Source organism: Pleurodeles waltl, chromosome 10 (genome assembly GCF_031143425.1).
Source record: "Pleurodeles waltl isolate 20211129_DDA chromosome 10, aPleWal1.hap1.20221129, whole genome shotgun sequence".
Classification (NCBI taxonomy): domain Eukaryota; kingdom Metazoa; phylum Chordata; class Amphibia; order Caudata; family Salamandridae; genus Pleurodeles; species Pleurodeles waltl.
The window spans coordinates 895,238,008-895,263,681 of record NC_090449.1 but is presented as its reverse complement, the minus strand read 5'-3'; the positions used below and the strand labels follow the sequence as shown (position 1 = coordinate 895,263,681).

At 49.2% G+C, this 25,674-nt stretch overlaps 1 protein-coding gene across 2 annotated transcripts in view; it reads left to right on the top strand.

Moving 5' to 3' along the window:
- PEX1 (peroxisomal biogenesis factor 1) overlaps positions 1-25,674 on the top strand; it is a 729,162-nt gene that overhangs the window by 169,950 nt on the left and 533,538 nt on the right. For both annotated transcript variants that reach the window (XM_069211642.1, XM_069211643.1), the window contains exon 6: positions 2,816-2,935. In XM_069211642.1, the coding sequence (XP_069067743.1) occupies positions 2,816-2,935 (120 nt within the window). The remainder of the gene's footprint in view (positions 1-2,815; positions 2,936-25,674) is intronic.

Here is a 25,674-nt window from a genome sequence, read left to right as displayed (position 1 = left end):
GGGGAAGCTCAGATACAGATCAGTAACCATGGCTAATAAGTCAACGTGTGGGCAGCGCAGCAATAAATCAGTGTCCAGCCAAATACTTGTTTTTGTATAAAAAGAAGTATTTTAATACTAATTCTACCCATTCAAATGTAAACAGCATTCAAAAAGCAATAACATAATCCCTTTGAAGTCGGGGCTTTAATAGTGATCACGTCACTCTCTGTCCTCCCACCTCTAGTGCAGCAGGCTCGATGTTAGTCCCCGTTGACTCATGGCCGCAGCCAGAGAATGTAAAATAATAGAACTTGCTTCAGAGTTCCTTCCTTGTACTCTGCAAATAAGGTCAGTTTTTGGATTCTAGGGATTTACAGCACTAATGGTGGTATGTCCCACGGGCCCCAAAGGCCTAGTTCTCTGCTTACCCACTCTGGCGGCCAAGTACCCTGTGGTGGTGCAACGTGGTCCTGTTCTGGATCGGCTGAGTTGGGCCGCTCTCTGTCACGTGCGGCAGCACTTGGCAGGAGCTGGTTCTCTCCCTGAGCCATGCTACCTGTGGATTTCAGACGGGCAAGGTGATCCTGTGGACATGCAGTAAATCTTTTCTCCCTCAGCAGACGGTTGGGGGTGGTTCCCTAGCTCCAACATGGTTTTGTGGGTGTAATCCACAAGATGCGGTTGCACTCCACCTTGGTCCCCACAGTTTCCCAGTCGCTCATTTTCCAGTTTCTCCGGAGGCCCCTCCTGGCATATGTGTTGCCCCTCTGGCCTTTAAACTCAGGTCACACTATCCTCATGTGGATGGTCAAAGCTGATCCTCCTGACCTGGGGGGTGGCCAAGCCATTTCAGCACACAAGCAACTGCCCGATCGATGCAGGAGATGGGTTTGTCCTGCCACAGACTTTCGGCAATCTGCAGCAGCCCCTTCTGGCCTATCGGGTCACCCAATTCACTAGGCACACGGTCAATGGCGTGATTGATGCAGGGAATGGGTTTCTCCCACCACGCTCCTGTAAACCCCTTCTGGCATTCGGTTTGCCAGTGAAGACCAACACACAGGCTTAGTCCAATCGGTCCAGGCTGGATTCTTCATATGTTGCACAGAGACCTCATGCTAGTGCTCCCTTCTGGACCTTGCTCCCTCCAACTCTCTCCTCTTTCTTACGGGAACAACCGTCTTGGCAAACAGGTACGTGCTAGTGCTCCAGGATCCAGGCAGGTGATCATGACTTCCCTGGTTTATGTTCCCTCACCCAGCAAGGAGACTATCAGGCTGGGCCCCTAGTCCTGGTCACAGCAGAAGTCTTGCAGAACTTCCCCTCCTCACACAATCCGGCTGGCTGCTCGGCAGATGACAAAGTTTGGGGTTTCAGAATCCCCTACTTATAGTTCTTTTCCCAGACACAAAATGTGATTTTGTGTTTGGACCTTTTGAAGTTTTATGTTGGGGTTCTGCTCCTTTGAAATTGACATCTTGTCCCTTTTTTCTTCCTCCTGAAGGATGTCTGTCACAGTAGGCAAGTCTCCTAAGCTAATTAACCTACAGCAAGATTAATGGGGGTGACCAGAGTTCACACCTGTATGCCAGTTGCAGTGATATTTGCATCAAAAGTTAATCCTGGGCCCTCAGCCCTACTCTTAATGATTCCCTTACCAGCCTTTCTTCCTGAGATGTGTTGAGGCCCATTCCTTGTGATCTGTCACTGAATCAAAGAGCCCTTTGAAATGCATGGGGAGAGCCTAGCTCCCCCTAATCCAGTGCTTGTCCCACCCATCTTACAGGAATGCAGAACTACACAACTTTGTTTGGGGAATTCTTCCACTCATATTTTCACCAGGCAAGCCTGGGCTTCCCAAAATGGAACCCAAGGTCCTCTACGTCATGTACCACTGCAAGCACTTCTGCTGCAATTGTACACTGAGTGCATATTATCACTGTTTAATACTGTTGTGCTCATGTACTATGCTACCACCCGCATTCCCACATGCAGCACAAGCACTCAGTCTGCGCACGCTGTTCGGTACTACAGTCTCTTTGTAGTGCAACATTATGTTCTGGAAAAGCACACCCTGCCAGCACACACACACACTTTGCCATGTGCACACTGTACTTCACTTCACCTTTTGTGTCGTTTTTTTTTTGGGGACGGGCAAGCGCACATGCTCTCATTACATGTTTTCATCATGCGCACTTCCTTATCAACCTGATGTAGGCCACGGGTTAGTTAAACACACAGCAGTGAAACAAAACAGTGGGTGAGACTGTAGGGCTCACTTCAGTGACACAGGGTAAAAAGGGCCCGTTCACTGCTACTGATACTACACAGTATGCAGCCACCACCGAGCTTGTGCTGTTTAACTCCTGGTGAAGGCCTTTCACCACTATGAGGGTAGTACTTTGGGCGCCTCTCCCAGTCCAACAAGACCACAATCAGTGAGACAAGCCTATGTCATTGCATACACACATGATCCGTGTTCGCCTGTGACAAAAAATCGGCATTAGGGTCCAGACAACATTATAGTTGGGCACTCAAGGCAGGGGTACAAGTCTCTTACTATGCAGAGGACTTTTCCATCCCAACAATTTCTATAAGATGTATATCTTGGAAATTATTAAATATTTGTTGTTGTTGCTATTCAACACATCAAAAAGCAGCTCCCCCACATAATGCTAGATTTGTGGAGCCGGTGACACATTTTTCGACCAAAGTGCAAACCTGGAACCAAGGAATATTAGTTTATTATGCCTGATAACATTGAATAGATGTGGACATTTTATTGTCGTTGCAGTTACCAATTTATTTTTGTTTGACATACATTGGCCTTTAGATACCAGATGACCTACGAAAAAGGCTCAACATTGAATTGCATGCTGCTGTGAGAATAACCTCATCAGATATCATCCCGAAAATACCAACCACGCTTATGCTTCAGCCGAAGGATGCGTTGGTGAGTAAGGCTTATTCGGTTACTAGACGTGTTTTGCACACCTGACAACGTAATAGTATTTGTAAATAATCTGCTTCATTTCATTTTTTGGGTACAGAAGCTCTTGTCATTTTCAGTTACCCCCAAATTCAAGTGAGAATGTTGTAACACCTTTTGGTCTTCAACTGTCGTTAAGAGTAGAAGACATCTTCTGTGAAAATGAAGTCATTGGAGCATTTCTGTATGTGTCTTTCTCCTCTGCCTTATCTGCGCACACAGCGCTTTGGTAAAAGCTCTTGCTACCGTATCATACTGCAGTTAACCGCCATCTAATTTCACTAGAAAGGGGTTTCCGTACACTACATAACATCGCTAACTAAGAATTGGAGCTATGATTTTTTTTTTTTGCTGGAGTCCGTGCTTCATAGAATTACTCATGTAAGAGTAGGTATGATGTCCTCTTTTGGTGGACCGGAAACGGCCTGTATAGCTCTTAATTTTAAAGTTCAAGGAGCTCGTATTGTTCACGCATGTGTGCATCATATAAAGTATTCTCACTGAACGGTATGAATCATAACCTGCGTTACTCACGCTCATCCATATCCTAAAGCGTGCTCTGCCAGAAACAGTCTGTTTTCTGTATTTTGTGGTCTTCGGTTCTTTTTGGTCTGCTGTTTTCACCCACCCCTCTTTTTGTCCTTCAGCTTGGGTAGCTTGTGAAGCAATCCTCCATCCACCATTGGTGCAGTTCCGTTGCTTGTTCGAATCAGACGAATTGCATGATTTCTGCATCTCTTAATTTGAAAAGTATTCATTGGTGCATGTCCTAAAATCAACAGAAGATCCCTCCAGAATTGTTTGATTTGCAGGCATCATAAGTGTGCACCAACTCCTGGACATTATATTTCATCATTAAAAAGAGTCAGAAGGCTAATACCATATCTCAGCCACTGAATTCTATTTTCATCCACCGTAAATCAGCGTTCGGCTCAGTGGACAGGCCTCTAATGTGGGCCACTTTAAGAGCACAGAGCTACCTGAGTAATTAACACATCAGAGGCATACAGCAGGGGTCCGTTATGACTCTAGAGACGAGTGCACTCCTGAAATGAGCATTGAACAAGGATTGCAACTAATCAGTGTGTTTGCTCTTCAGTCTTTTCCAGCGGCACCTTGCAAATTTTGGAAGTGGCGGGGCTTGTAAAACATACATGTGATTATAACGGATGGTAAATGCTCTTTAAAAAAGAATGGGCCCCGATCATCTCTGCAATACGAATTTAATTTTACAGCAATAGGTGCAGACTTAAATTCTTATTGCAGAGGTCATCGGGGCACATTCTATTTATAAAGCATTTAACTTTCATGTAAGTATAAACACTGCCAAAACTAAACACAATTCTTACCTTGGCATCTGGGTATTCGTGAGTCACGCTGCTCGGCTGTTAATGTGCCCATGTTGGTGCCACACAAGATAGCCCCCATACATCCCACCTAATGTCAGCACTGTTCTAGTACTTGTTTATAATACTAAACGACTTAAGAGTAGTGCCAGGATTGGCTGGGTAAGGCAAAGGCAACGCTCAGTCGAAGACTGATGGGACTTTGTCTCTACTGTGTCACCCCCTGCCAACATTGCTTCTGGAAGCCTGAACTGCGGAAAGAGCACTGAAGCTCCGCCCCTATTAGGGGAAAAAATGAATGCAGGTTCAGGGAAAATATTTAAAGGAAAGAAGTGTGTTGACAAGGAGTCTGTCTCAGGTGTAGTGGCTCACAGTAGGGGGGTCAATGTCTCCATGCTCACAGAGAAAAAACACCCCTTGTCTTTTCATTAGTGATATTGGCAAAACGCTCATTGAACTGGACCATGAGATCTCTAAACTAGGAAATGTGTTATTTGCCAGTGTGAGAAAATAGCCTCTTTCTAGCATGGTTACCCCCACTTTTGGCCTGTTTGTCAGTGTGTTTTTGACTGTGTCAGGGGATCCTGCTACTCAGGACACTAGTGCTTATGGTTTGTGGCCTACTTGGCAGTATGTTTCCCAGTTTTTGTCAGTATGCTTAACTGTGTCACTGGGGTCCTGCTAACCAGGACCCCATTGCTTATGCTCTCTCTGGTTCCAAATTTGCCCTTCCATACAGGTAACCTAGTATTTAACTCCAAATTAGCATACTGGCCCCCCATTATAAGTCCCTAGTATACGGTACATAGGGACCCAGGGCATTGGGGTTCCAGGGGATCCCTATGGGCTGCAGCATTTCTTTTGCCACCCATAGGGAGTCCATACAGAGGCTTCTACAGGACTGCCATTGCCGCCTGTGTGAAATAGTGCATGCACTTTTTCCCAGCAATATTCACTGCACCAGGTCACTTATAAGTCACCTATATGTCAAGCCTTCAGACCCTCAAGGCTGGGTACAAAGAACCTGTGTGTGAGGGCACCCTTGCACTAGCAGAGGTGCCCCCACATTGTCCAGGCCCTTTTTCCCGGACTTTGTGAGTGCAGGGAGGCCATTTTAAGTGTGCACTGGACATAGGTCTATACCTGAGTCCAGCTTCACAATGGTAACTTCGAATATGGCCAGGTAAGTTGTCTAACAACTGGGAATTGTACCCCAACACTGATTCCAGTATTGGTTACACAGTCCCATGCACTCTAGGGGCTCCACAGTGGACCCCCAGTACTGCCATACCAGCCTTTTGCGGTTTTCCAGGCAGCCCAGTCCCAGGAAGGCAGAACAATGCATTTCCTTTAGGAGAGGGGTGTTACACCCTCTCCCTTTGGAAATAGGTGTTAGAGGCATGAGAGGGGTATCCTCCCAGCACCTCTGGAAATGCGTTGAAGGGCACAGATGGTGCCCTCCTTGCATAATCCAGTCTACATAATTTCAGGGACCCCAAGCCCCTGCTCAAAGGGGAGTGACCACTCCCCTGTCCATCACCACCCCCAGGATGGTGTCCAGCCAGAGCTCCTCCAGAGTGTCCCTCAGTTTTGCCATCTTGGATTCCAAGGTGGTGGGGCACTCTGGGAGCATCTGAGTGGCCAATGCCAGCAGAAGACGTCAGGGCCCCCTCCTGATAGGTCCTTACCTAGTTAAGTGACCAATCCCCCTCTCAGGGCTATTTCGGGTTTCTCCTCTGGGTGTTTCCTCAGATTCGGTTTGCAAGATTCCTCCATGACTCCTCTGCATCCTATGCTTCAGCTTCTGACCGCAGGATAAATCACAGACTGCTCCAGGACCTCTACAAAACTGCAACAAAGAAACAAAGATGACTTCTGCAACATTGTTTCATCAGCTCCTGCCAGCAACTGCAACAGTTTCCGGGTAGTGCATCCTCCGAGGACTGCCTGTCTTCATCCTGCACCATAAGAACCGAAGGAATCTCCTGTGGAGTGACTGAGTCACTTCCCTGCTTCAGCAGGCACCTCTCTGCAGCGATATCTGGTGGCTTGAGCCCCCTCTCCAACAGACAGGGATGGATCCAGCAACATGGGTGGTGGACTAAAGTGATTCCGGCAGTCCCAACGTTCAGCTGTCCAGCTTTGGTGGAGATAAGAGCCTTCCTCCCCACGCAAGACAGTACCCCCATGCACTGCATGACTTGCAGTTGCCCAGGCTTGTGTGCAACATTCCAAGAAGTCCTTCGTGTACAGCACAACTTAGGCCCCCAGCACTCCATCCTGCGATGCACAGCTTCCTGAGTGGTTCTCCGGTGGCATGGGAATCCTTTGAGTCGTGCTGCGTGGGCCACCATTTGCACCTTCTTTGTCCCCCTGCTGGGGGACTCCTGTGCACACTGCCTGGTCTTCGGAGGGCTCTCTGAGTTGCTGAGAGCCCCCTCTGTCTGCTTCTCCTGAGTAGAGGCCACCAAGTCCCTTCTGGCCCCGGGCCATGTCATTTTCCGCTAAGCGCAAGCTTTGAATGTGCCAAGGCTTGTGGGTGGAATCCAGTGACACAAACAAGACTGCATTCATCCATCCGGTGTGGGACATCTTCTGCACCAACCTGGAACCCGCATCTGTCTTCTTTGGTGCAATTCTGACTTTGTCTTCTCACCGGTGGTTTTTCTTTTGCACCTTCACCCGGGTAAGCAGGGTCTCCTGTTCTCCCTAGACTCTTCAGTGGACTTGGTCCCTGTTAGAAATGGGGTCTCCAGTTGGCAGTCGGTTTGCACCCTTTCCAAGTAGGGACCCTCACTCTAGTCAAGATAAGGGAGATACCCGCTCAGATAACCCCTGCTCACCCCCTTGGTAGCTTGGCACGAGCAGTCAGGCTTATCTCAGAAGCAATGTGTAAAGCATTTGCACATAACACACAGTAATAAGTGAAAACACTACAAAAGGACACCACACCAGTTTTAGAAAAATAGCCAATATTTATCTATATAAAACAAGACCAAATACGATAAAAATCCAACATACAGTAATAAAAATAGGAATGCTGCAAGATGTACTTAACAATACCGTTCCTTGAAGTCGATAACTCTACCTGGGGCTATCATGGCATCGTGAACAACAAAACCAAAAGTTCAGGCTGGCCTTGGCGTCGCGGGCCAGCTGCGGTGTCGGGAAGACCCACAAACAGTACCTTGGATTCGCAGGGCGTCGTGACCCTCGCGGTGAGCTCCGGAGAGCGGCGTCGCCCGCGTCGGTGCAGGAGTCGTCGGGCCCTTGAAGTCACACACCTCGGGGATCGAACTCCAGGCTGATGAAATCAGGTGCGCTGGCGGGGATGGCGTTGGGGCTGCGGTGCGAAGTGGGACAATGCGACGTGCGGTGCCCACAGGTCACGGTGCAGGCAGCGGCTCAGTGACGGCGTCCAGCGGCGTCGGTGAGACCAGGGCTGCGGTGTGAAGCGGGGCGGTGCAATGTGCGGTGTCCACAGGTCACGGTGCAGGCAGCGGCTGCGTCGTTGCGGAAGCGCTGTCGTCGGTAGGCCCAAGCCAGCGGTGCGGGATGGGACGGTGCTTCGTGACCCTCACGAGCGGTGTCCACAGGCCACGGTGCAGGCAAGGATGCCTGATTTCGACACTGGAACCGATGGTGCTGGCGTCGGTGGACCGGGGCTGCGGCGCGGGACGGGACGGTGCTTTGCGCTCCTCACGAGCGGTGTCCACAGGCCACTGTGCAGGCAGCAGCGCCGGTGTCAGCAGGAGCGACGTCGTCTGGGATGCCCAGGCTGCGGTGTGAGCAGGTGACGCCGGAGTGCGGCGCCCTCAGGTCGCAGTGCGAGCAGCGGCTCGGTGAAGTCGTCCGATGACGGGGTCGTGAGACCAGTGTCACGGTGCGAAGTGGGGCAATGCGACTCTGTGCGGTGTCGGCTGGTCACGGTGCAGGCCAGTGGCGTCGTTGGCGGCGTCGCAGTGGTTTCTCCTCTTGAACAGCACAAAACACACAGTTCCCAGTGTAGTAGGTTGAGGAAACTGAAGTCTTTGGTGTCCCTGAGACTTCCAACAGGAGGCAAGCTCTACTCCAAGCCCTTGGAGAATTTTCTCAAGCAGGACACACAGCAAAGTTCACCCTTTGCACTCTTTTCAGGCAGAAGCAGCAACTGCAGGCCAGTCCAGCAAAGCAAAACAGCAAAGGGACAGTACTCCTCCTTCAGCTCTTCTCCTGGGCAGAGGTTCCTCTTGATTCCAGAAAGATTCTAAAAGTCTGGGGTTTTGGGTCCGCTTTTTATACCCAGTTCTGCCTTTTGAAGTTTGCAAACTTCAAAGCAAAGTCTCAAGTGTTTGCAAGATCCTTCCTTGTCCAGGTCAGGCCCCAGACACTCACCAGGGGGTCAGAGACGGCATTGTGTGAGGGCAGGCACAGTCCTTTCAGGTGTGAGTGACCACTCCTCCCCTCCAGCACAGATGGCTAATCAAGATATGCAGGCTAGACCCCAGCCCCCTTTGTGTCACTGTCTAGAGGAGAGGTGTGAACAGCCCAACTGTCAAACTGACCCAGACAGGGAATCCACAAACAGGCAGAGTCACAGAATGGATTAAGCAAGAAAATGCCTACTTTCTAAAAGTGGCATTTTCAAACGCACAGTATTAAAATCAACTTTACTAAAAGATGTATTTTAAATTGTGAGCTCAGAGACCCCAAACTCCACATGTCCATCCGCTCCCAAAGGGAATCTACACCTTAATCAGATTTAAAGGTAGCCCCCATGTTAACCTATGAGCGGGACAGGCCTTGCAACAGTGTAAAACGAATTTAGCAATATTTCACTGTCAGGACGTATAAAATACATTATTATATGTCCTACCTTAACCATACACTGCACCCTGCCCTGGGGGCTACCTAGGGCCTACCTTAGGGGTGTCTTACATATAAGAAAAGGGAAGGTTTAGGCCTGGCAAGTGGGTACACTTGCCAAGTCGAAGTTACAGTCAAAACTGCACACACAGACACTGCAGTGGCAGGTCTGAGAAATGATTATAGAGCTACTTATGTGGGTGGCACAACCAGTGCTGCAGGCCCACTAGGAGCATTTGATTTATAGGCCCTGGGCACCTCTAGTGCACTTTACTAGGGACTTACTAGTAAATCAAATATGCCAATTATGGATAAACCAGTCCACATTACAATTTATATGGGGAGCACTTGCACTTTAGCACTGATTAGCAGTGGTGAAGTGCGCAGAGACAGTAAACCAGCAAAAACAGAGTCCAAAACCAGGAGGTCAGAAGGCAAAAAGACAGGGGAGACACCCCAAAAAGCTGCCAGGTCTAACACATGTCCCCTCCAGCTGAGAGTAGGGGGAACTACCCAACCCTTGGGGAGTCCTCCTCACTAAGGCAAAAGAACCTGGACAGACCATCAGCGTAGCCGTGTTCTGTGCCAGGGCGGTGTTCCACCGTAAAGTCCATCCCCTGTAGGGAAATGGACCACCTCAACAGTTTTGGGTTCTCACCCCTCATCTGCATTAACCATCTGAGGGGCCTGTGGTCAGTCTGAATCCGGAAGTGAGACCCAAACAAGTAGGGTCTTAGCTTCTTCACTGCCCAGACCACAGCAAAAGCTTCCCTTTCAATTGCACTCCACCTCTGTTCCCTGGGGAGTAGTCTCCTGCTAAGGAAGACTACAGGTTGGTCTAGGCCCTCTTCGTTTAGCAGTGAAAGTACTGCTCCCACACCATGCTCCGAAGCATCTGTCTGTACCACAAACTCCTTGGAGAAGTCAGGGGCCAGTAGCATGGGCGCCGTGTACATGGCCTCCTTCAAGGTGTCAAACCCAGTCTGGCACGCCTCAGTCCAGATCACCTCTAGGCTGCTTCTTAGAAGTCAGTTCTGTCAAGGGGGCAACAATGGTGCCATATCCCTTGACAAACCTCCTGTAGTACCCGGTGAGGCCTAAGAAGGCTCTCACCTCTGTCTGGGTCTTGGGGGGTGCCCAAACCCGAATGGCATCAATTGTGGGTTGTAGGGGTGCCACCCGGCCACTCCCTACCTGGTGTCCTAAGTACACCACCGACCCCTGCCCTTCTGGCACTTACTGGCCTTGATAGTGAGGCCTGCGGCTTGCAGTGCCTTCAACACTTCCCAGAGGGTGGTGCAGGTGGTCCTCCCAACTGGAGCTGAAAACAGCAATGTCGTCAAGATAAGCAGCACTGAAGTTTTCAAGCCCTGCCAGGACCTGATTGACCAACCTCTGGAAGGTGGCAGGGGCGTTCTTCAACCTGAAAGGCATGACACAGAACTGGAAGTGTCCCTCTGGTGTTGAGAACGCTGACCTCTCCTTGGCCCCTTCAGTTAGGGCAATCTGCCAGTACCCAGACGTTAAATCAAACGTGCTGAGGAACTTGGCTGCCCCCAACCAGTCTATGAGCTCATCAGCTCTGGGGATGGGGTGGGCGTCTGTTTTGGTGACGGTATTGAGCCCCCGATAGTCCACACAGAACCGAAGTTCTGGTGTGGCACCAGGTGCAGCCAGCTTGGGTACCAAAACTACTTGACTGGACCAAGGGCTGCTGGAGCGCTCAGTCACCCCTAGAGCCAACATCTTGGAAACCTCCTCCTTGATGCTGGCCTTCACTCTGTCAGCCAACCTGTAAACCTTGTTTTTCACAGGCAGGCTGTCCCCAGTGTCCACATCATCCATGCATAGATGGGTGACCCCTGGAGTGAGTGAGAACAGAGTGGCAAAGTGTTCCAGTAACTGGCGACACTCACTCTGCTGTTCTAGAGTCAGAAAAGGGGAGAGGACCACGCCTTCTACTGACCCATCCTGCTCCTTGCTAGACAGGAGGTCAGGGAGAGGTTCACTCTCCTCTTCTGTCCTATCATCTGTAGCCAGAAGCATGGTTAACTCGGACCTCTCAAAGTGAGGTTTGAGGCGGTTCACATGTAGAACCCTCAAGGGGTTCCTAGGAGTCTGCAAGTCCACCAAGTAGGTGACGTCACTCTTGCGCTCCTTCACCTCAAATGGCCCTGACCACCTGTCTTGTAGAGCACAAGGCACTACGGGGGCCATGACCCACACTTTTTGGCCAGACTGAAACTTAACCAGAGTGGTATTCTGGTCGTACCAGCGTTTCATGTCCTCCTGGCTTGCCTCAAGGTTCTCTTGTGCGAGCTTCCTGAAGCGGGCGGTCTCGTTTCGGAAGGCCAGCATGTAACTAAATACATCCTGGAGTGGCTTCCTAGGAGCTTGCTCCCAGCCCTCTTTCACCAGACTCAGAGGTCCTCTTACCGGTTGCCCATACAACAGTTCAAAGGGGCTAAAGCCAACCCCCTTCTGTGGTACTTCCCGTTAGGCAAAGAGAAGGCATGGTAATAGGACGTCCCACTACGCCTCATGGAGTCTGACAGACCTCCAATCATGCCTTTCAGGGTTCGGTTGAATCTCTCAACCAACCCATTACTTTGGGGGTGGTAAGGGGTGGTGAATTTGCAGTTCACTCACATTCCTTCCACATGGCCTTTATGTACATGGACATAAAGTTGGTACCCCGGTCAGATACCACCTCCTTGGGGAAACCCACTCGGGTAAAGATCCACATCAGTGCCTTGGCCACAATGGGCGCTGTCACTGTCCTCAGAGGGATAGCTTCCGGGTACCGGGTGGCATGGTCCACCAAGACCAGGATGAACCTGTTGCCTAGGGCTGTCTTGGGGTCCAGAGGCCCCACTATGTCAATGCCCACCCGCTCAAAAGGGGTGCTCATGACAGGAAAGGGTTGGAGGGGGGCCTTACATTTCCCTCCACTTTTGCTGCTTGCTTGGCAAGTCTAACAGGATCTGCGGAATGCATCAGAATGTTTTCTCATCTGGGGCCAATGAAAGTGGGTGACAAGCCTGTCAAAGGTCTTACCTTGCCCCAAATGTCCTGCCAGAGGCACATCATGAGCCAAACCCAGTAGGAAGGCTCTGAAGCGCTGGGGTACCACCAGCACACGGGCTTCCCCAGGTTCAGCAACCTTAGGCTCGCTGTACAGGAGATCATTGTCCCAGTATATCAGATGATCCTTGGGCTCAGCACCAGCTGCCTGGTCTTCGGCCTGCTGCCTAAGACCCATGAGAGTAGGGCACACCTTCTGCTCTGTGCAGAACTCCTCCCTGGTGGGACCCCCCTCTTGCTGCCAATGGGTCAGCTCAGGTAGGTCTCCCAGTTCAGCCACTTGTTCCCCTGTAGGTGCCGGGGCTTCCCCCTTGAGGTCAGCCTCCTCCCGGACCGTGGGAACTTCTGGGGAGGGTTTCCCACACCCCTTGCCCTTTCTCGTGGCAGTCACCTGGGCCAATGTTTCAGGCTCCAGGTCTGTCTGATCACCCTGATTGGCTGCCATGGACCGAGTGGTCACGCATGCCCACTCTGGCAACCACAACATCCCCAAGTGCGACCTGAGCTCCACCTCCTTCCAGGCGGAAGTCTCCAGGTCGTTGCCCAGCAGACAGTCAACTGGCATGGTGGGACTCACAGCTACCCTCAGGGAACCTGAGACCCCTCCCCACTCCAAGGGAACCTGCGCCACCTTACATTGGCGCTCTGAGCTGTCCACTGCAACTACTTGGTGGAATACACCAGGGACTATGTGCTCTTCAGACACCAGGTGACACCGGACCGTGGTCACACTGGCTCCAGTATCTCTGAGAGCCTCTACTCTCTGCCCATTGATGGTCACCCACTGCCTGTATTTTTTTGTGTTTATCAGGCATTAGGTTTCTCTGGACCCTCTCACCGTCCCCTAGTGAGACAAGGGTTATTTCTGTGGGATCCCCACACCCCACTGGGACCACCTCCTCCCCAAGCACTACACTGGCCAACCCCTTGGTATGCCCACCGCTGGGTGGTGGTGTCCACTTGGGATCTCCCTTGATGTGACCCTCCTGGTCACAAGCAAAGCACTTACGGTCCTCTGCCTCTGCAGGCTTTCCTGCAGAGGCCCATGGTTTCTTATCTCCTGGGGGGTGGGATTTCTTACCCAGGTTACTAGATTGGGGCCCTTTGGAAGACTCCTTTTGTTTACCCTTGTCCCCCCCACTCTGCTGCTGGGAACCCTGCCCACCTTTGGCAGAATCTCCCCCATATACCTTTTTGTGGACTCTGGTACTCACCCAGCGGTCCGCCTCCATTGCAAGCTTCCTGGGGTCAGTCAGCCTGCTATCAGTCAAGTGCTGGCGCAGCTCTGCAAAACACAGACTAGACAAGCGCTCCCACGCAATTAAGTTGTACAGCCGCTGAAAATCTGTCACATTACTGCCCTTCACCCAACCATCCATTGCTCTGCAAAATGAATCTACACACTCTAACCAGGTCTGGGACTCAGTTTTCTTACTCTGCCTAAACTGATCCCTGTACTTGTCAGGAGTGAGACCATTCCGAGTGAGAAGGGCCTCCTTCATGTCAGCGTAGGTGAGGTTGTACCCCTTACCCAAAGCTAGCAAAGTGTCCCTCCCCCTCCTCTGTGAATTGGTTCCACAATCCTGCTCCCCAATTCTTCTCAGGGACCCCGTTCATGTGGATGGACGCCTCATATCCCTGAAACCACCTCTGTATGTCATCTCCCTTCTTGCACTCTCTCCCCACGTTTTTAGGAATGTACACAATTCTGTCTGACTGCACTGAGGAATTGCTGCCACCATCCTGGCTGGACCTGCTCCTCACATCCAGCTCTTTCACTTTAAGCTCATGGTCCAAAAGCATCTTTCTTTCCTCCATGGCTTGCAGCTCCCTCTGAGCCTCCATTTTTAATCTCTCCAACTCAATCTGGTGCCTCCTGGCTTCTCTCCTATCCTCCAGCTCCTCTGGAGTCATTCCTTTTGATCTTCCACTGCTGCTTGGCACAGGGGGTAACTCCCCCCCCCCCCCCCCCTCCCCCCTTTGCAGCTCCTGCACCCTCAGTGCATCTTCCCTAGAATTTGTGTCAGTAGACTCTCCATTTGGATCCTCAGACTGCCCACTGGCAGTTCTGGCTGCTACCCAGGCCCTCAGCGCCTTCTGTAGCTCCTCCTTTTTGGTGAGGCCTCTGATCTGAACTTTGAGGTTTTTACAAAATGCCTTCAGTTCCTTCATGGAATAGGTTTCCAACCTATCCTCCTCAAAAAGCAAATCCTGGGATGCAGCTGAAGATGTTCTTGATTGAGACATGATGTCGTTGGGGTTCACTTGAACTCCAGATCAAAAATGGGTCAAAGAGAAGGAAATCCAAAACAAAAAAAATTGTATGTGGCACGTAATGGTCTGCGATATGGTAGTAGTGTACACCAATCACTGTAGGTCAAGTGCAAATGCAAGTCCTATCCTCACCGCTGACAACCAATGTTAGAAATGGGGTCTCCAGTTGGCAGTCGGTTTGCACCCTGTCCAAGTAGGGACCCTCACTCTAGTCAGGATAAGGGAGATACCCACTCAGATAACCCCTGCTCACCCCCTTTGTAGCTTGGCACGAGCAGTCAGGCTTATCTCAGAAGCAATGTGTAAAGCATTTGCACATAACACACAGTAATAAAGTGAAAACACTACAAAAGGACACCACACCAGTTTTCGAAAAATAGCCAATATTTATCTATATAAAACAAGACCAAATACGATAAAAATCCAACATACAGTAATAAAAATAGGAATGCTGCAAGATGTACTTAACAATACCGTTCCTTGAAGTCGATAACTCCACCTGGGGCTATCACGGCGTCCTGAACAACAAAACCAAAAGTTCAGGCTGGCCTCGGCGTCGCGGGCCAGCTGCGGTGTCGGGAAGACCCACAAACAGTACCTTGGATTATCAGGACGTCATGACCCTCACAGTGAGCTCCGGAGAGCGGCGTCGCCGGCATCGGTTCCGGAGTTGGTGCAGGAGTCGCCGGGCCCTTGAAGTCACGCACCTCGGGGATCGAACTCCAGGCTGATGAAATCAGGTGTGCTGGCGGGGATGGCGTTGGGGCTGCGGTGCGAAGCGGGACAATGCGACGTGCGGTGCCCACAGGTCACGGTGCAGGCAGCGGCTGTGTCGTTGCAGAAGTGCTGTCATCGGTAGGCCAAAGCCAGCGGTGCGGGATGGGACGGTGCTTCGTGACCCTCACGAGCGGTGTCCACAGGCCACGGTGCAGGCAAGGATGCCTGATGACGACACTGGAACCGATGGTGCTGGCGTCGGTGGACCGGGGCTGCGGCGCGGGACGGGACGGTGCTTTGCGCTCCTCACGAGCGGTGTCCACAGGCCACTGTGCAGGCAGCGGCGCCGGTGTCAGCAGGAGCGACGTCGTCTGGGATGCCTAGGCTGCGGTGTGAGCAGGTGACGCCGGAGTGCGGGGCCCTCAGGTCGCGGTGCGAGCAGCGGCTCAGTGAAGTCGTCCGATGACTGGGTCGGTGAGACCAGGGTCGCGGTGCGAAGTGGGTCAATGCGACTCCGTGCGCGTCGGCTGGTCACGGTGAGGCCAATGGCGTCGTTGGTGGCGTCGCAGTGGTTTCTCCTCTTGAACAGCACAAAACACACAGTTCCCAGTGCTGTAGGTTGAGGAAACTGAAGTCTTTGGTGTCCCTGAGACTTCCAACAGGAGGCAAGCTCTACTCCAAGCCCTTGGAGAATTTTCTCAAGCAGGACACACAGCAAAGTTCACCCTTTGCACTCTTTTCAGGCAGAAGCAGCAACTGCAGGCCAGTCCAGCAAAGCAAAACAGCAAAGGGACAGTACTCCTCCTTCAGCTCTTCTCCTGGGCAGAGGTTCCTCTTGATTCCAGAAAGATTCTAAAAGTCTGGGGTTTTGGGTCTGCTTTTTATACCCAGTTCTGCCTTTGAAGTTTGCAAACTTCAAAGCAAAGTCTCAAGTGTTTGCAAGATCCTTCCTTGTCCAGGCCAGGCCCCAGACACTCACCAGGGGGTCGGAGACGGCATTGTGTGAGGGCAGGCACAGTCCTTTCAGGTGTGAGTGACCACTCCTCCCCTCCAGCACAGATGGCTAATCAAGATATGCAGGCTAGACCCCAGCCCCCTTTGTGTCACTGTCTAGAGGAGAGGTGTGAACAGCCCAACTGTCAAACTGACCCAGACAGGGAATCCACAAACAGGCAGAGTCACAGAATGGATTAAGCAAGAAAATGCCTACTTTCTAAAAGTGGCATTTTCAAACACACAGTATTAAAATCAACTTTACTACAAGATGTATTTTAAATTGTGAGCTCAGAGACCCCAAACTCCACATGTCCATCCGCTCCCAAAGGGAATCTACACCTTAATCAGATTTAAAGGTAGCCCCCATGTTAACCTATGAGCGGGACAGGCCTTGCAACAGTGTAAAACGAATTTAGCAATATTTCACTGTCAGGACGTATAAAATACATTATTATATGTCCTACCTTAACCATACACTGCACCCTGCCCTGGGGGCTACCTAGGGCCTACCTTAGGGGTGTCTTACATGTAAGAAAAGGGAAGGTTTAGGCCTGGCAAGTGGGTACACTTGCCAAGTCGAAGTTACAGTCAAAACTGCACACACAGACACTGCAGTGGCAGGTCTGAGAAATGATTATAGAGCTACTTATGTGGGTGGCACAACCAGTGCTGCAGGCCCACTAGTAGCATTTGATTTATAGACCCTGGGCACCTCTAGTGCACTTTACTAGGGACTTACTAGTAAATCAAATATGCCAATTATGGATAAACCAGTCCACAGTACAATTTATATGGGGAGCACTTGCACTTTAGCACTGATTAGCAGTGGTGAAGTGCGCAGAGACCGTAAACCAACAAAAACAGAGTCCAAAACCAGGAGGTCAGAAGGCAAAAAGACAGGGGAGACATGCCAAAAAGCTGCCAGGTCTAACAGTCCCCTTCTTCCAACGGTCTTCAGGTCCAGGAATCCATCATTGGTGTCTTGCAGTCTCTTCTGGGTCTTGCATTATCTTCTATCACATCTTTAAGTGTGTTTTAGGAAACCTGCTGTGTTTTACTTCTGCTTTCCTGGGCTCTGGGTGGGATATATTACTTACTTTTGGTGTTTTCTTACACTCCCAGCGCCCATCTACACACTACACTTGCCTAGGTAGGAAACCGACCTTCGTATTCCACTATTTTAGTATATGGCTTGTGTTCCCCCTAGGCCCATTTCAACCTATTGTGATTTTCACTATTTGCACTGTTCCTAATGTGTACTTACCTGTTTTTGGTTACTAGTGTATATATTGTGTAATTTACTTACCGCCTAAGGGAGTATAGTCTCCAAAGTATTTTTGGCATCGTGTGACTAAAATAGTGTCTTTATTTTTGTAACACTGAGTATTGTCTTTCATGTGTGTGAGCACTGTGTGACTACAGTGGTATTGCAAGAGCTTTGCATACCTTCTAGTGCAGCCTTGGCTGCTCTGCCTGCAGCTACCTCTAGAAAGCCTGGCTTCTTGACACTGACTACATGTCAATAATAAGGGATAACTGGACCTGGTATAAGGTGTAAGTATCTTTGGTAGCCACTACAAACCATGCCATCCTCCTACATCCAGCCGGTGACTCAATCATCCTGTCCCAGACAGAACAATCAATTTATAAAATACTCTTGTCTCAATTGTTACCTTTAGATCCTGGTAATCAATGGTGTGTCCAAAGATCAAACTGAGACTTTCTGTGATAGAAGCCTTAATTTCCATCAACCCCATCCTAAACTGGGGTAACCTGTGGGCTGACAAGTTTGCCACCAATTACAGAGCAACACTTTCGGATATTCTTGCAAACAGAGGCTCTATAAACCTGCCTTGGCTGGACCATGGTGCCACCACTTTAAAATTATAGGATTCACCGACTTCTGGACAATTCCTTATTCATTTCCAACACAGAGCACAAAGATCATTAAAAATCTCAATTTCAAGTATAGCAGAGCACAGTGGGTCCAGGCGGCGGACAGTTAATCAAAGCTTACTTTGCAACTAAATTGTCATTTGTCTGTGAGCCCTATTTAAGCATCTTCGTCTTAGTGGAAAAATTAGCCTTTTATTTGAAATTTCTACTCAAAACCTTGCCACTGTGCTGGCTTGTACCACAAAATGGACAGACAATACAGACAGCACTAAAATATGGGCAAATAATACAACCAGCACAGATCACTAGACGTGCAAGCGGATTTATACTCTCATACTCTGAAGATAGGAAGGTTGATACTTCAGCCATTGTTTTTAACTTAACAGTACCAGGAAGTGTAGTGAGGTATTATTTCTTTGCCTTCGAACTGATTCATAAATGTTTTTAAGAAGGTGTCCCATTGTATGTATTGGGCATGGGAATTGACTAGATCCAACTGCCCTTTTTAAAACCGGCACACGTGAGAGCTTTGGAGGGTTTATAGTAACTACATGTAAGGTGCACTCTAATGCCTTCTACTGATTGCTATAAAGTTTTTATTTCTATCTGATTCAAATTTTTGTAAGGCCCTAGGGTAGAAAATAAATAAATACAGGTACTGAATATCCTTTCTGTCAGTGAGGTTGCATAGCTTAATATTGCTGCCGCCTCCCCCCAACAGCCATCTCGATCCCACCTGAAAGTCACCCTCCCTGTCCCCTCCAAATGTGACGCCTGTAACTGTGACAAGCATGAAGATGCCCAGTTGCAAGATGTTTTTTTCATATGAAACCAGGCAACTTTTTTAACCCTGATCCAGTAGCCATGTTCCAGGGAAGGAGGCGGGGTGGCATGTCTGCAGGAGTTGAAGGCCATCTGTGGACCAAACCTTCTTCCACTCTGGAGAGACTGTTAACTCTCTGGTCAAGCCCAAACCCCCATCTGAACAAAGGTTGAAGCGATACGAATTAGCAGTTTTTTCTTCTTGTCATGATGTTCCCATCTCTTTCCATTGGATAGTGTCTATCCCCGGACACGGTGCAGGGGACCAAGCCTCAGTTCACTTTAGACAGTTGCACCACAGACTAAAGCCTGTTCTTCCTGTGGGCAGTCTGTCATAGTCTTAGCCTGAGGAGGTAGATCCATTTTCTACTCTTCCATCCACCTAATTGAGCCCAGTTTCCATTACATCGAGGTGGCATTTAAGGGGCAGAATGTTATAGTGCCAGAGTTGAGCCTATCACATTGTTTGGTACATTATCAAACCTTTCCTCTTGCCCAAAACCACAGGATACAGAAGAAAAAAAGCAGAATCACCAAGATGCACTAGCTTCCAACACTGCTATCCTCCTGGGTCACCCAAGCACACCAATCCTATTTGGATTTATCTTCAGTATTAGATCAACACTACATCATGGAGTAAGTAACCATGTCTTTCTTTCTGTAAATTCAGATCTTGGAGATATATTTGTCTCTGTGACACGACAGTGTACCAACCTCTCCTCAGTACTGTTTACTTTGGGCTCTTTTCCTAAATTCTCTCACTACGTGGATTCTGAGTTCAAGATACAAACCTAGTTTTCCATGTTACAGATAGTCTTTAGTGCTATGAAGAGGAGTATGAAGAAGATAGATTCTCCCACAAATACCCACGTTCTGCAGTCTATGGCCTCTTTATCTGTCCTAGATGCACAGATGCCTTTTCCCAGGATCAGACACCATAACTTCTGTGCAACGATTAGGGAGCTGTGCCACCCCTCTAGAACCATCTCTGACGAGGCTATTGAGGTAATTCCTTAGACATCTGTTCCGCCAGTACCTGAAGATGTCTGCAAAGGAGACAAAAAGAATGAGGAGCATGTACAAGGAGGCCCTCGTCTGCTTCAGCTGCAGACCAGCTTAAAGGGGTCATAATTGATCAACAAAAGTACATAAGCCTGGATGAGAGCCCTTTGATAAAATGCAAAAGATTCTCCCTCAGGTGACATAAGGATGTTACTACATTTAATGAAGACACCATCCACAAAGCTTGACGTTACCATTTCAGCAATGAAGTGTTTGTTTTTGCTTTCACTCTAAATATTCACTGTACAAGTCATTCAAAGTGGTCACCACTCCAGGCCAACTTTGGAAGCAAGCCTTCTTTAAATAATGGGCCAAGCACTACTGGTAGCTTAAGCAGAGAATAATTACAAAAACCTAGCACAAAACCAGTATGCTTGTTGGACTAGGCCAAGGCAGACACTGTCATAATGATTGCTGTGCGAGGCACATTTAGATTGGTGGCTAGAGCTTGCATGACTCCTCCTGTCAAGGAGGGCAGGGAATTAGACATGATGGGGAAAAGGGTAAAATCTTGAAGCTGCTTAAATGAATGCAACTTTCAGTGTATGCTGGCGTGATAATAGTCTTTGAGTAAAATACCATTTGTAGATGTGTTTCCTGATGAGCATGCTGCAAAAGCGGGAGCCAAACAGAAAGAAAAAAAACAGACTTTTGCACCGTTCATAGTTGACTATGGATGTGGCCACTACCAGCTTTAGACCACTTGCTCTGGTGTCAAGGTTGGCTTCACTGGTCTTAATTTCTCCCTGAGGTGCTGATTATGGCACGTTTTGACCCATCACTATTCAGCAAATAGGCCTATGGTAACAGGATTCCCCCCAACAGAGGCACAAACAATGACATTGTCTAACAGCTAACAACACAGACTACCAGATCATCTATAAGACATCAAGGAGTGCTGCCATTCAAAATCACAGGAGGAGCACAGAAGAAAAATACTTCTCAAGCCTCTGCACCCTGCCTTACATATGCTGGTGGGTGTCAGGCTAGCTATTCAGCTAGAAGATTGATGGAGCATAATCTCTGAAACATGGGTGTTGGACATTGTTCAGTAGGCCATTCTTTACAACCAGAAAACACCCTCAGGCTCCAAAGATTGCTCACTCTTTTAAAAAAATATATATATCTTTTTATTAGAAATACAAACACAAGTGTGTACTGCAGTCTCTGCCATCATGTTGGTCAAAATAAAATTAATCATCACCATTTCCCACCCTCCCGATCCCACAAGATCCTACCTCGAATTCCTCCCTTCCCTCACCCAAACCGTCTCCCTACCCAATACTTACGGTGTGCTGTATTCCTCTGCTTCTTCCTGTCACTACTGTACACAGCCCTCCTCTGTAGGAGTTCCACTTCCCCCAGACCCTGTGCCATTTTTTGGAACAGCCCCTGCCTTCATAAATCACTTTCTCTGCCAACATACACGAGTCTAGGTCACATTTCCATTCCTCTACTTCGGGTGGGGCGGGGGCCCTCCAGGCTCGTGCTATATTACGCTTTGCCACTGTTAAGCCCATCATCATCTACATTTGATCCATGCTGGCAAGGTCTATGCCTCCCTTTTATATTAGAACACACCACTTGGGCTGAAGCTCTCTAGTGCCTCCACAAACTGTTTAAACAGGATACTACTGTGAACCAGAATCTCTGTATCAATGGACAGTCCCATAACATGATAGAATGACCCGCGCTGGCCACAATTTCAGGAACACAAGGGTGAAGCTCCCCTGCCCATTTTGGCCAGTGTTGTGCAGGCATAATAACTCCTGTGGAGTACTCCCAGCTGCACTAATCGGAACCTTTCTCGCATTCCCACCTCCCTAGGGGATGCTAAGGCCTCTTGCCATTCATCTTCATCCAACTCCCTTACATCTTGTACCCAGCGTGCTCTCTGGTCTTTACATACATCTGGTAAGTTATTATTTTGCGATATATAAGAGACGTTGCCTTTTTAGGTAAATGTTCAAATAAAAATTGATCTTCTAGCGGGGAAGACTCAGGAGGGTCCTTCCCTGGGGTAACACTTTATTGAGTGAGTGTCTGATTTGGAGGTAAAGATACATCTCTGTCGGGACCAACTGGAACTCCACTTGGAGGTTTGAGAAGGGAAGAATGGCTCCCCCCACTTTTGTGAGACCGATAAGGTCCTATGTATTGAATCCAGGTTGTGTTGCCAGCATACCCAGTGCTGCGGTTTCCCACAAGGGGGTGCTCTGTGTGATGACATTGTTCCACCCCAACACCTTCAGTGTTTCATGGCCGAGGGTTAGGTTAAGTGCTGTTAGAACCGTGAATGTATGCAGCCCTTGTCCACCATACAGGGCCCGGAGAGCCCTTCCTGGCTCCATAGCTTCCCTGTCCATACAGTATGCTGGCTCCAATGCCGGCAAGAAGGTCCACTGATTAATAGTCATGAGTTGGGCTGCTCAATAATAGTTTCGCACATCTGGGAGGGCTATGCTTCCGTCATACCAGCTTCCCACGAGCTTGGCTACAGCTATTCGGGCTGATTTCCCATCCCACAGGTGTGTACATATTTCCTGGTCAATGGCTTGAAAGTATGGGGCTGGAACCAGATAATGGGGTGTTGTGAAGTATATAGACAAAAAGGGGCAGGGCCATAATTTTGAGCAAAGTGGCCCTTCCCAGAAGTGACAGTGGTAGGGATCTCCATTCCTCAATATCTCCCCTAAGCCGTCGCAGTGGGGGCTCTAAATTCTGTATATAGAAGCTAGTGGGTGTTCCAGTTATATAGATACTCAGTTATTGGAACCCTTCCGTAACAATCTGGGTGCAGCAGCCAGTCGGGAGATGTGTGGCCGGGCCATATAGTATTGAAATCACGGACTTGTCCGAGTTAATAGTGTAGCCTGAGAAGAGACGGAAGAGCATAAGAATATGCCTTACCCTGTCCAGGGAGGAATTTGGCTCTGGGATTTCAAGCAGAACATCGTCAGCCTAGAGCGATATCCTGTCTTCCCATCCCTCTGACCATTGCGGGCCTCTAGTCAGCAGATCACCACGTATCCATTCAGCCTGTGGCTCTAGTGCCATGGCAAAGATCAAGGGGGATAATGGGCATCCCTGACGCGTATTACACTGGAGTTTGAAGACTGGGGATGTACATTGGTTGAAGACCACTTGTGCCATGGGCTCGGTATACAGGAGACGCACCCAGGCTGTAAATTTTGGTCTGAATCCAAATTTTCCAAGGACTTCAAGGAGATAGGTCTAATCTATGGTGTCAAAAGCCTTCTGCGTGCCTAGAGAAAACACTAGTGCTGCCCCTCCTATTCTGTGCATCCTACCTAAGACCCCAGGAGGCGTCTGAGGTTCAGGGCAGTGCTTTGACCTGGCATAAAGCTGGATTGGTCCTGATGTATTAAGGAGAGGATTACCTTGACCAATCTTTTGACTTCTGCATTACAAGGCACATTTCTCAGGTGGTTTGCCTTCCTTGGGTATGACCACTATGCTGGTGATTCGCTGATCTTGGGGCCCTTGTCCCTACTTTCACGATACATTGCCAGTAGTAGATGGGGTGTAGTGGTGGACATGTTTAGTTTATATAATTCCATGGGTATCCCATTAGGCCCCACGGCTTTGCCCGAGGCCAGGTCTCTTATCGCTTGCAATATTTTGTCCTTCGTTATTTCATGCTCTAATAGTTCCTTTTCTTGGCGGTTGAGAGTCGGCAAACTGATATCCGATAGTAATTCCCAGATGTCAACGGCAGAGGCCGATGTGGATTTGGAGTACAGGGCGGTGTAGTATTCAGCAAATGCCTCTGCTCTCAATCGCCCCTCACGCACCCGAACCCCACTATTAGTCTCAATCTCAGGCACCCATCTCACTTTTCTCTCCAGCTAAGCGAGCAGTTTACCTGCCCTGTCCCCCACTTCATATAGCCTACGCCACATAGCCACATCATGTGTGAGTGCTGCTTCCATCGCAGCGCCTCAATATTCTTTTGCTTTTAGTGCCTGCTGGTGTGTTCTTTCTACATGGTCAAGTTCCCCTAGTCCCACCTCTAGGTCTGTAATTTCTTTCTATAGTACTTTTTCATGCACATTTGCGTCTTTCTTATGCCCCCCTATCGCTGAGACCTCTTGCCCCTTATTACCCCTTTGCAGGCCTCCCATAGTGTCTTTGAGTATTGGACAGATCCTGCATTTTCTGTGAAGTAGCTTCTGGCTGCCCTGATCAAGTTAGAGCAGATCTGCATTATCTTTAGATACCAGGGACTAATCACTAGCCTTCGTTGTCTTGACTGAACCTGATTTACGTACAGTGCTGAGATTGGTGAGTAATCTGATATTTCTCGGGCCAAGTGCTTGATTTCTTAATAGTGTCCTATCTGGTGAGGGAAGGTAAGGATGTAGTCAGTTCTTGAGAGGCTTCCATAGCCCCCTGAGAGAAACATGTATTGTTGCTGTTGTGGGTGACAGATTCAGCACACATCAATAAGCCCCATAGCGGTCATAAAATCTGCCAGAGAGTGGTGGGATCGGGCCACTTGCCGATGTGGCCATCTATCTTGCAACTCAGTGTGCCCCATTAAAATACACCCACCCCCATAAGGAGTTCGCGGTCTGGCAATTTTAAGAGCAGGGTACTAAGTTCCGCGCATGCATCCGCATGTAGGCGCTGTTGAATATACACTGAGAAAATATAGCGTGATTTCACCCCATGTCCCAGTGAACACTGCGTAACCGCCATGTCTGTCTACCCATGTGCCTTTGATCATAAAGGGCCAGGACTTGCGCATTAGGATGCCAACACCCTGAGAGCCAGAGGTGTATCTTGTATGAGCTGCCATTTTATACCCCCCTCGGTCTAGAGCTCGATATGTGTTGCCGCATAGATGCATCTCCTGCAGGGGAGCAATATCAGGGGCATGCCGTTCTAGATATTGCAACACCACCCCCTCTTTATTTTTTCCCCCAGCCCATTTTCTTTCCAGGAGAAAAGTTTAGTGTCCATGGCTCTTAATGTCATTGTCCCAGGTCAATGAGAACACGAGCCAAGCTATCCATGGGCGATAAAGGGACAGCTCAATCTGCAAGTCCGTATGTGTCAGCCTCAGCAATCTGAGTCTTAGTGGGATCCAACTATTGCTTATTGTACAAGACACTTGTTCAAGCATCGACTAACAATAAAACCAAAACTTACCCCCCTTCCTGCATGGTGAGTTTAAAACTGCCCACCTCCCCAACTCTGCAGAGTGCCTGTTGCCCTTACCCAGCATGTTAAAGTTTACTTTTGGGGTGGCTGTCGTCTGAAACGTACATCCCCTAGGATTCATCCTTATCTGTGAAGCTTTGCTACATCACTATTATTATTGTTATTATCGTTAGGCCCCATTATAGGGCAACACAGTCCTGTGTCGTCGTGTTCCCCGTCGGTGTCAAAACTGAGTTGTTCGGTAGTCCGCAGATTCCCCGCCCAAACGTCCTCTTCCTGTCTACACCGGGAGCAGAATGACCCAGGTCATCTCTCCTTTGGCCATGTATTCTTGTCAGTATTCGGCATCTAGGCGGGCTCTGAATTTCCTTCCACGTGTGGTGCATCGATTTGATCTACCTGTGTGCTGTCCTGTTCTTGCTCTTCTCTGTGATTTTGCCAGCCCTCAAGCCATGTCCAAGCATCTGCCGGAGT